Source organism: Asterias rubens, chromosome 20 (genome assembly GCF_902459465.1).
Source record: "Asterias rubens chromosome 20, eAstRub1.3, whole genome shotgun sequence".
Classification (NCBI taxonomy): Eukaryota; Metazoa; Echinodermata; class Asteroidea; order Forcipulatida; family Asteriidae; genus Asterias; species Asterias rubens.
This window is the reverse complement of record NC_047081.1, coordinates 5,209,110-5,221,419: the sequence shown is the minus strand read 5'-3', so window position 1 is coordinate 5,221,419 and position 12,310 is coordinate 5,209,110. Positions and strand designations below refer to the sequence as shown.

General features: G+C 40.3%; 1 protein-coding gene across 1 annotated transcript; it reads right to left on the bottom strand.

Annotated features, from left to right (window-relative positions):
* Positions 1–5,663: 5,663 nt before the first annotated feature.
* LOC117304103 lies at positions 5,664–12,109 on the bottom strand. Its single transcript, XM_033788604.1, has 2 exons — positions 12,049–12,109; positions 5,664–6,786 (listed from the first exon to the last, which is right to left on the bottom strand). Exons 1-2 carry the CDS (start codon positions 12,057–12,059, stop codon positions 6,036–6,038), a joined length of 762 nt encoding a protein of 253 aa, XP_033644495.1. The 5' UTR covers positions 12,060–12,109; the 3' UTR covers positions 5,664–6,035.
* Positions 12,110–12,310: the final 201 nt, after the last annotated feature.

Genomic DNA, 12,310 nt, shown 5'->3' with positions numbered 1-12,310 from the left:
TAAGTACATCATGTCCGGTTGGCCTCCGAAACATGAAGTCACAGCTGAGCTATCACACTATTTCACATTCAAGGATGAACTGTCAGTTGTTGATAACTGTATTTTGCGTGGTAACCGTTTTGTCATACCTCCTGCTCTCCAGCCTACCCTGATTACCATTGCGCACCAAGGACATCAAGGAATTGTACGCACCAAACAACGACTTCGCGCATGCTATTGGTGGCCTGGTATGGATAAACAAATTGAACATCAAGTTCGCAATTGTGCTGCTTGTTAGAATAGTGACAAGACTGCAAATACTCGCATTCCGCCATTGCAACCAGTTCCAGCTGAACCATGGCATAAGCTTGCTATTGATATTTGTGGTCCCTTTGAATACGGCCCACAGGAATGTAGATTTGCAATTGTCGTTATGGACTACTACAGTAAGTGGCCTGAAATTGCGTTTTCTGCCAACGTCACTTCGCAGTCCGTCTGCTCCATGCTTGACTCTATTTTTGCGAGGGAAGGGCTGCCTAATGAGATAGTTTCAGACAATATGGGGCTCAGTTCGTTTCTGCAGAGTTTGAGTCATACTTGAGCAAGCGTGGTATCAAGCACATTCGCACATCACTATACCATCCACAGGCTAATGGACTCATTGAGAGATTCAATTGCGTTCTCAAGCAGACTCTACAAATTGCTACTCGCGAACGTAGACCATGGAAAGTCGCAGCACTTGAACTACTATCTGTGTATACAGAGCTACTGAACATGCAACTACTGGGAAATCACCTGCAGAACTCTTGCACAATCGACCTATGACAACTACCCTGAACATTCGACCTACAGAGATTGCAACAAAAGGTTGGGTTGATGTTCGTAATCGCGTTGAACAAAAACAGGAAAAATACAAGCAGTACACTGACCAGAAGCGTGGTGCAGTGCAACCCCGTTTTCAGAGAGGAGACTATGTGCATGTCAAAAATCCGCGACATGTTCATAAAGGCTCAAATCGCTATGGACCTCCTTATCGTATCACTCAATCCAAAGGCCCATCTACTTACCAACTCGATGATGGTCGCACATGGAACGCAACACACTTGACCATGTCTCAAAAACCATTCGATCAAGTGCCTACAGCTCAAACAAAAACTGATACGCCTAAACCTGAGAACCGACCTAAGAGATAGATTAGAAAGCCTACTTGGTCTAAAGACTATCAGATGTAACTTTAAGAAAACTGTTCATTTCATGCCAGTTCAAGCAAAGTGAAAGAAAAACAAAAGTGTTCCTTAATTGATTTAACTTGATTACTTTATTGATTTTTCAAGCTCCTGGATACATTTAACTGTTTTTTTTGTTTTTGTTTTTTTTCCCTGGAGGGGGAAATTTATTCAAGTTTCTTCAATGTACAAAGCTACACAAACTACTGGTAAAACCAACTACTTATAGAACGATACTAAGAGAGAAATGGCAAATTGCCAAAACAGGAAGTTTGATGATTATGCAAGGCATTTAGTTGGTACATAGCAATACAAAAGGCTCCCATTTGGTATTGAACTTATCCAAGTTGTTATTCTTAACAAAGATCATTTTTTCCATTACAAAATAATGATTTATTTCCTTTTTGATAAGAACAAATGAGGGCTTTCTGTCGTTCATCTTCATTCGATAAATATGAAAACGGCAAAGAATGAAAATTAAATTGAGAGCAGACCATTTTCTATTAAGGACACCAAACAGCTTGGTCGTGTTGTCAAAATTAATATCAATGTTCAGTGTATTAGTCAACCAGTGTTTTATCTGACTCCAAAAATACAGAGACACCTTGCAATTACAAAACAAGTGGACTAGTGTCTCTTCTTCCCTTTTACAAAAAGTACACAGATTAGAATTCTTCCGACCAATTTTAGAAAGAAAGGAATTTACACCCAGAATTCTATGAACCAATCTAAACTGGAACCAACGTAACTTGGTGTCACATGTACAGTTAAAGGGTAAACCACAGAAAATGTGCCATTGAGGAATCGGAAAAATCACGCCAATTTTTTCTTCCCATTTAACAATAAACTTGTGCACAACTTTTTTGCTGGAGGTGAAAACACTGTACAGACGGGTGGAGCCCTTTATATCCATCAACAAAGTCTCAAAATTAAACGGTAAAAAAGGGCGAGCAATTTCTGAGGTTTCTCCATACAGTACATTACGGAAGGAGTGTTTGATTGCATTGACCACGCCTCCGTACTGTAAAAAATTAGTTCTGACCCTGAATTTCCTTTGAAATGCCACACAAGAGAAAGAGCCACACCTTGCGAGTCAAAAATGTCACACACGAAGTTCACACCCTTTTTGGCCCAGTGTTTATAGTTAATGTGTTTGTTACCGACCATAATATTCTGATTATGCCACAACACATTTTTCAAAGCGTCAATTTGACTGGCAGGTACATGACACTTAACAAAGCTGCAACAAGCATTAAGAACATCAATCCAAAAATGGTTTTGATTTGCGGCCCCTTTTAAATAGATCAGCAATGCCTGGTGGCCTCCCTCGAGTGCTAGAGGATCATAAATGTTCGAAATCTTCAAAAAAAGAGTGACCCAACCCAAGTTATTTTAATTTAGAAATCTGCGGATCCAGGTGACCTTAAGGGCTTTTATATACGAATGCATGTCAATCATTTTAACTCCTCCATGACAATAGCCTTGAATCATCTGGTTCCTGGACAGACGGTCATTCCCTTTCCATATAAAGTTATAGAACATACAGTCTAATTCTTTGATAACATTGCTAGGCGGGTTGGGGAGAGTTAAAATAAGAAAAGTAAGCTTAGATAAAAGGAGCGACTTTGTTACAGTAACTCTCCCCAGCACTGTTAGGTTACGTTTAGACCACTGCTCAATTAAACTTTTAATAGCAGAAATGACCTTGGTGTAGTTCAAATTCACCATACTAGCAAGATTAGTGTTAAAGTCTATACCAAGGGCTCTGAAAGAGTTTTCAGCCAAAACCCAGTTAACTTTGATGTGCTCACAAATCCCTTTCTTACGCCCTTTGTTGCTACCAATCCAAACCGCATTAGTTTTGTCAATGTTGACTTTTAAGCCAGACATTCTAGCAAAGGCCGCAAGTATTTCAAAGGACTTTTCAAAGGAGCCTTCTGAGCCGTCTAAAAAAAGAACTGTATCATCAGCATACTGGGAAAGTCTGAATTCACAACCGCTAGCCATTATGCCTTTAAGCACTTTGTCTTTTCGGATCAACATTCCAAACACTTCTGCACATAAAAGGAATAGGTAGGGGCTCAAACCATCACCCTGTCTACAACCTCTTTCAATCTTAAAAGATTCGGAAAGAAAACCATTCACAAGAACGGAAGCTTTCGCCCCGCTATAAAAAACACTGAACCATTTCTGAATGGAAGGGCCAAAATTAAATTGTTCAAGAACCTTCAAAATGAAACTGTGTGAAACTGAATCAAAGGCTTTTTCAAAATCAATTAACAAAAACATACCGGGAGTATTATTGTTTTCTGTAAAATTAAGCAAGTCGTACATCAGCCTAATATTTTCTCCAATATACCGGCCACTAAGAAAACCCTTTTGTTCTTCATGAATAATGAAAGGAAGAGCTTTTTTAAGTCTATAAGAAATGCAAGAAGAGGCTAGTTTATATGAGGTATTCAAAAGTGAAATAGGTCTCCAATTTTTAAGAAATTGGCGTGGCTTGTCCCCCTTAGGCAACATCGTAACAATACCATACTGTTGCGTAACTGAAAGACTCCCAGAGGAGTATGCATAATTTAAAGAACGCAACAGGTACCATGCAATATCAGAAAAGAAAAACTTATAAAATTCGAAGCTGAAACCATCCGATCCTGGAGATTTGTCATTTTTGCTCCCCTTTAGGGCATTTAGGACCTTCCAGACTCTCCCGCAGTTTATCCGAGAGAACTGGAACTCCATTAAAAACACAGCTCAAATTGCTGTCGTTCAAGTTTTCAGCCTCGGAATAAAGTTTTTTATAGAAAAGCCTAGACTCATTTAGGATTTCACAGGAGGACCTAGCATAAGTGTTGTCATCTCTGACAACAGAACTGATAGTTTTATTAATCATCTTGCGTTTTTCCATGTTCAAAAAATACCGTGATGGTTTTTCACCCTCTTCTATCCAGCGGGTCTTAGATCGAATAAGAACACCATCCATTTTCTTTTTACGCAGATCAATAAGCTCAGTTTGTTTTGACTTAAGCTCTTCGGTGACTGTTAAGTCCCCCTGAGAAATTTGATAAGAAAGATTTTGAATCGCTGTCTCAATGTGGGACTCTCTCTTATTATTGCTTTTCTTTTTTCACGAAGCGTAAGAGATTGTTTTTGATCTAATCTCCAACAATAGCATTTCGAAAAAGAGCTGATCATTAACAGTAAAATGGATGTCATTTGGATGGATGTGAACCAAGTTGGAATGCAGATAGGGAAAGGCTGCATACGTTTCTACAACCTTTTTAATAGCATTTTTAATTTGATCAACAAACACCGTATCAGAAAGAAGGGCATTGTTAAATTTCCAGTAACCTGGCCCTCTATCCATTTGATTGAAGTCAAACTGAATGTCTATTAAGGAGTGATCTGTACGATACCCTGGCTTAATATCGCAACCGTTGACTTTAGAGTTCATCTCTGAAGAGATGAGAAAAAAGTCTAATCTAGACTGCTTCACTGAATCGTGCCGCCTCCAAGTGTAACTAGCAGTAGTAGGATTCTGAATACGCCAGGGGTCAGTAAGATCATGCTCACCACAAAGACTGAGAACTCTTTTCTTAGCTAACGGGTTATTGATATTCACGTAGTTAATACAATCAATATTATCGTTCAAAACCAAGTTCCAGTCCCCACAAATAACCGTGTGGGGGTTGTCAAAATTATTAATAGTATTACTAATACCATCGTAGAAAAAAGGCTCATCCTTATTTGGACCATAAATATTAATCAAGGTGATGTTCATGTCACTCACTTCAATATGCAAAGCCAAAAAATTACCATTAGGATCGTTGCAAGACCTATGGACATTAAACTCAAAATTATTGTTAAACAAAATAGCCACACCTCTAGCATTGCTTTTAAAGGAACTAAAAAAGCATTCCAGCCCCCATTCAGCTCTTACTCTACTCTCAATATTTTTGTCCCAATGGACGTCCTGCAAACAATAAATGGAATGTTTCTTGGATTTCAAAAAATGCAGAACATCCCTCCTTTTTGTGTGATCAGCCAAACCACGGCAATTCATAGAGGCTATGGATAAGGAGCTGGCGTTGCTTTACATAAGTACTTTGACCGTTAATCATCTACATTCCTTTAAGAAATAGTAAAGGCAACACAGTAATAGAAAGTAAGCTGACATTCCATGTAACCAACACAATAGCCTTAACATTCTCTACATATCGTATACACAAAAGCTTTGACTGTACAGACAAAAAGGTTGTACAGACAAAAAGGTTTTACTAGTACTGAATATTTCCTCCTCCAGGGTTTTTACATTACCAAAACCCCCCCAAAACAGCAAAAATAGGGCCACTGGCAGAAAAAAGCAAAAACAAGGTTGGACAAAAAACCCTCCCCCCAAACCACTAACCCAAACCCACTCCCACCCCCCATGGACCAAAAAGGACCCGTGACGTAACTGATGAACCCGTCCAAAAACCAAAGCTAAATGGAATTTAGCCATTGAAAAGACCCCTGGGAACTCCGCAAATAAAAAAATAAGAACAAGTAGCAATACGGACTGAAACCCACGTTTAACGCAAACCAGGCAGATAGGTAGAAAAACGAGGGAAAATAAACTACCCTAACCAGATTATGAGAAATACCAAAGCAAAAAGAAATTATATAATTAACCAAACGTGAACAGCAAATGAATATATAGCTTATAACTTATTAAAGGACCAACTACACCTCTGAAAAAAGGTCAACACATCAAAATACCTTATTACTGGAAAAGTAGGTCTGGATATGTCTCCACAATTGAATTATTGTTCATGAAGAAACGATGTTTTTTTAGTCAAACTTGTGTTGAGCTCCCGTAGAGTTACGCCAAAAACCCGCAAAGAAACGCAACTTTGTTCCGCGGTCGTACAGTTTCTTAACCTCCAGTTTCCATTTGTATCTCTCTGCTCCATCCTTTGCCGTGAGGTCGTCAACTACGAACAGGGGTAGGCCCTCCAATGCAGAACGATGGGATTTTAGTACCGTAATTTTGTCCCTGTATGACAGCATTTTAACCAGAATATGGGCTGGCTTACCGGTTCTGTCTTGACCGTCCCGATGAGCTCGCTCTATTCTTGGTGCGTCGACCCAGTGGAACTTGTCGATTAGCAGGTCTTCAATTCTTTCGAGACAGTTTTCCCCTTCGACCCTCTCCATTCCGACAACACGAAAGTTATTGCGTCTCGAAAAACGTTCTTGTTTATTAATTTCGGACTGTTGGCGGTCGAGTTGGTCTCTTAAGGTGCCGACTTCTTGTTTCAAATCTCTGATGTCGCCCTCCACCTCCGTTTTGTTTTTTTCGAGTGTGGTGATCCTTCCGCTGTTGAACTCGATGGAGGCCCCAAGTTGAGCCTCTAAAAGGCGTTGCCCCTCCACCAATTTGTTAAGTGTAGCCCGGACGAAAACTTGGAAGTCCGATGAATCCGCTCCAGATTGCTTTCTTCTGTCGTCGATGTCCGGACTGTCCTCACCCGATGTAGCTGGGTTTGGCTCCACGTTGGCCGGGGCCCTCGGCCCTTTCCTCTTCGGTCCCATGGTCAAGCTGTAGTATGGATGTGTGTAAATGCGTGTAAATGCGGAGCTCCGTTGGTGCACGTCTTATCTGAACGGTGCCATCAGTGCAAGTGACATTTAACTGTTTGCCATACATTGCTAGAACTGTTACATTTAAAGTTCTTTTTTTATTTGTGAGGGGAGAATGTTGTGTTCATGAAAATGTAAGAGCGCCCTCTTGTGACGGCTGTAGTACAGAACGCCATGTTGGAATAATGTAAGAATTACGAAGGCTGAATAAAGATGTGTTGTGTTGAATTCATCTATCTAGAACTGTATTACTTGAGATTACATAGGGCCTACACGTGTACATAACATGTGGCAAAACTTAAGACCCCTTGAGAGGAGTTTAACCTGGGGGTCAGTAAGGACCATGTCAGACAGGTTAACTATACAGTATTTGTCTTTGGCTACCTAACAGTAGGAGGAGCAATGGTGGCTCTCTTACTGTGGAAACGTCTATGGGTGTGTTTCTTATGGTTAGCCTGGACATTCATACGTTTCTTGTTCTGTTTGTCCATTAGGGTGGACCTTAAGTGGTTGACGTTAGACAGTATGGTATCTTGTAACTGTTCAAACTCTTCAATAGAGCATGACTCCTGGAGTTGAGACTCGGTGTCTGTTATCTCAAGTAACTGGTTATCAATGAATTGTTGGCATTGATTTTCCAGCAACTTGATCAAACGGAAAGACATGTTAGTGAGTGTCTTGTTCCATTTCTTCAAAAAGGATGGGTCAAGTCCCCAAAGGAAGGTACACTTGATCTGTAGGCCTTTGGGAATGAGGACAAGTGATAAAAAAGGTAGTTATCAAGATGTTCTTTTCTTTAAGCTTACGAAGCTTGCGGAAAATGCACTTGGTGTCAGGAGCATAGTGCCATAATGGATAAGGGGGAATACAGTCAAGGGCAAATATGTTAAATCATTCCTGTGGAGAGAACGGGTTATAAATCCTGTACAAAATTGATAATTAATTTACAGACCTGAAAGGAAACGTTAACACAAACCTGCGAAAAAAACGGGGTAAACAAATTCCTGTAAAAGAACGGGTTATATAAAAAATAAACTAAATTACAACTAATTAAAACTAAATAAAATATTATTATTTTATTATAAATATTATAAAAATCGGATTTGAAAGCCAGTAATTATTCACACTTTTTAATTTGTTTTATTTTATTTTTTATTTTTTGAAAGTTACCATGGTAATTTTTTACATTTAATAACAAATATTTTGAATAAAATGAAGACAACTGCTGGCTATAGAGTCATACACAGAGTCTCAAAGAACACTTGTGGTCACTGCAGATGTTTCTTCCATGTATGGCATCACCGGGAAACCATACTTTCTTGTTTGCCGTGAAAACAGGAAAAACTCAAAACAAAATGGGGCCAGTTGAAGTCATCGAAGATCAATGTGTGGTGTGAACATTTCAATGTCCATCAAGTTTTAATATATGTTTGCATACTTCATATTAACAAATGAAGATAATTAGGGCATCGGTTGATATATGCGTGGCATCATTATTTTTTCCCAATTCAAAGAAAAAGCCATAATACCGTGAAAACTGGTAAGAGGAGGATACTACTTGTGTCATTTATTTTCAGTAGGATAACAGGAAAAAAAATTCACAATCAAAAACTGACTGTTTTTTTTCAAATCATCTATCCAGTTTTTTAACAATAACACTTGCACTTCATGGTGTGTTGAAATATTTAAAGTTTTGGTTTTACGTTGCGAGAGGCAGTCCGCCATTAAATAACAGTGCTTAATGCATGCACGACATTGGAGCAACGTCATATGTTTTCACATTTTTTATTGCTTGGTATTTATTGAATATTCAGAAGCTAGTATGGCATGCAAAATAATAAAAAAATATTATTCAATTACTACTTCACAAATTTAGCTACATTTTTGTCCTAACTATTAGGCATTTTGGCTACATAGAATCCAGGAGATATCATAAGGCATGAAAGTAAAACACCCCACCCCCTTGAAGCACCTACACTTCATAACAATACGTTTTCCCCCATTTCAGACCAGTAATGTTTGGTTTCAGGAGATAAGAAACCATCTATGATATTTCTCTGTAATGTAGACTTAATATTTATATTACGCTTATCGGAATTTATTACAAAAAATTTTGTTGTCATTTTCACTTAAAAAATATTTGAATTTTTCCCCATATTGGCACACCATAGAATCCCAAATAGTAACCACCTCACGTGACCCATCTTTTGACTAAAGCAGAATGAAACTCAATCTAGCAGATAGTATTTTTGTTTTGAACTTTTGAGGTTGGATGATGTTTCTTTGACTCATTTGAATGTTGGCATAATAATGCACTAGTGATTTGTACCAAAAATCAATCATACTCTCAGCATGACTAAGCCTGATGAAAATACAGACCGTGAGTAAACTGCATAGCTTCTGTCACCGGTGCAGCTTGCACAATCTCGCAGTAAACGGGAATCAAAGTTTGGGTTCGAAAACATATGAGGGTCGATAACGTATGACGCTACGATATACTGTGTAATACAATAACAACGATGGCGTTCAGCTCTGCGGTCTCAAGCCCCCCAGATGGACTGAGAAGCCCCAGATATTGTTCTGACATTTGCACATTTGCGTCAAAAGTGTGAACTGTAGTTTTCCAGTGTCCTCTAAAAGGCCACGGACGAAGAGAGAGCAAGCTTTCTCCTCTTGTGGGTCGAGGAACATTTGGAATTTCGAAGATGAAGATGACGAGAAGAAACCTGAAGTTTTGTTGTCTCGCTTCCAAAAACACCTAGAGCCCTGATCAAACCATCATTTTTTTGATACAAGCTGCAAGATATGAGACAAGACCCTTCTGAAACAGCCGATGATTTCGTAACAAAGTTAAAATCAATAGCAGCCAAGGGCAAATTCCATGACGACAAGGAAATGCAAGACAGGATACCCCAAAAGACGTACAGAAAGTACTCATCGGAAGACATGAGGCAACTGCAAATCAGCTGAAATCCCTGCAGGAGAAAGCCCAGATACCCCAGAGTGCTACGCAGGAAGTAAGCATAAATGAAATCAAACCAAAAGAGTCAGGCAGGCACCAGAGACAAAAGAAATGCTACAACTGTGGTCGTTTGCATCCGTTCAAACCAAAGACAAACTGCCCCGCTTATGGTTCAACATGTAACAAATGTGGAAAAGACAACCGCTAGAAATCCGTTTGCAGATCGGGGAAACAGCAGCAACGTAACCTACGTTCCATATCTCCTCGCAGAGATGTGCACTATGTCTATGAGGATGAGGAAAGCCCTGATGAGTTTCTCACTATTGGCACAATTAACATGAACAGTATCGGCTCGACTAATTATGACACTCGAGCGGAAGTCTTCGTATCGCTGAACATAAAGAAGTAGGGCAGACGACCAATCAAGCTCCGTTGTAAGGTTGACACAGGAGCACAGACAAACATACTACCGGTCCACATTTTTCGCATAATCTTCCCAGAGAAGTTAGACAGCGAGGGAAATCCGAAACCGGAATAACACCGGAGCAAAACATCATGGCCCTCACTGCATACGGTGGATCCAAGATAACACAGCTGGGCACAGTTAAGATTCCATGAGCATACAAAGACTCGAGATACAACTGCATTTTCTATGTCACAGATGCAGCAGGCCCTGGGTTTGCAAATTTGTAAAGCGTTGAATCTGCTTGTACTACACTGCTCGGTGGAAACGAAACCGGTAAATGGGACTGAGAATACACCCAACATATCAAAGCACACTGCGCAGAACAATCAACAATCCAGCAGTGAGAGACAAGTTCAATTTGCAGACCTAACACAATAGTCTGCCACATCCAACCCAATACAACGATCGCCACTCGATAAACGACCAGCAATCAAAAACAAGGCTGATCTACTGGAAATGTATCCAGATTGCTTTGACGAGACCGTTGGGTGCTTCGAAGAGTTCAAATAATACATCAACATTGATCCAAATGCGAAGCCCGTTATCCATGCACTGAGACGAGTCCCCTTAGAGCTAAAAGCACGACTACATGTAGAGGTGGAACTGAAAGAAACAGAAAACAGATCTATCATAGCGATAGTCATAAAGCCTACAAACTGGGTCAACTCCCTAGTCATACGAGAGAAAGACAATGGCAGATTACGCCTATGCCTTGATCCAAAGGATCTCAATGAAGCTATACAGCTAAATCATCATGCAGTGCCCACACTCGAAGAGATAACCCCAAAGCTTTCTGGTGCAACAATGTTCAGTAAGCTGGATGCGCAGGATGGATACTGGAATGTCCAGTTAGATGACAGTGAACATACGACCTTCAATACACCGTTTGGCCGGTACAGATTCCTACGCATGCCATTCGGCCTCCGCATGAGTCAAGATGTTTTCCAACAGAAAATTGATGAAACATACCGCGACTGTGTAGGCACTGTTGGAATTGCAGATGATATTCAAGTTTTCAGCGAACGTGAACACGACATGTACACCTCCATGACGCTATGGAGCACACACGAAAATCGGGCATCAAACTCAATGCAAACAAGTGTGTCATCAAAACGACTGAATGCAAATTTTTCGATCTACTTTACACACCTGAAGGAGTAAAGCCAAACCCAGACAAGGTGAAAGCACTTACAGAAATGCACCCTCCCGGCACTAGGAAGGAACTCCGCATTTTCCTTGGTCTGGTAAATTATATGGGTCCCTTCATCCCCAACCTGGCCGACCACACAGCGTCGCTGAGAGAACTCCTTCGAGAAGACGTTGAATACAGCTGGTCCTCGTCGCAAAGGAAAGTCTTCAACACTACGATATTGCTAATCGCAGCTCAGACTACACTGGCCTACTATTACCAAAAGCAACCAGTGATACTTCAAGTCGATGCTTTGACCAAAGGGCTAGGCGCAACGCTCGTACAGAATAGCCGCCCAATCGCTTTTGCAGCCAAAGCCCTTACCCCAGCTGAAACGCGAACATCGAGAGAGAACTGCTTGCAGTAATGTTTGGCTGTGAGAACATACCTCTATGGTAGGCGATTCAAGGTGGAAAGTGACCACCATTCAATATTTGTGGACTGGATTGCATTGTCGATGGAACAACTGGACTCATGAACATTTCTATGTTATACAATTTTGAAAACAACATTTATTTCATCAGAAAATTTTACTGTGTAATAATCTGAGGATGTTGCATTCACAGTAAATATAAATAGCGCCCTCTCATGTCAACTAACTTACTTCACCAACATGGCTGTCTAGCAGAAATAAAAGCAAAGTTTCACAGGGCATAAAAGTCAAGTCTGTCTCAACCTCCACTTTCATAAGGCATAGTGAAGACCATACAGGAAAGACCATTGTTGCACGACATGTCACACACGGCAATCTGTAAGCAACCCGGTTGCTAGCAACTTTCATTGCCCCGAGATTGCCAGAAATGTGCCCCGTGTGACATGGGCTTAAGCCCTCTGCATCACCCTGCCCTTGGATCTTTGGTCAACCC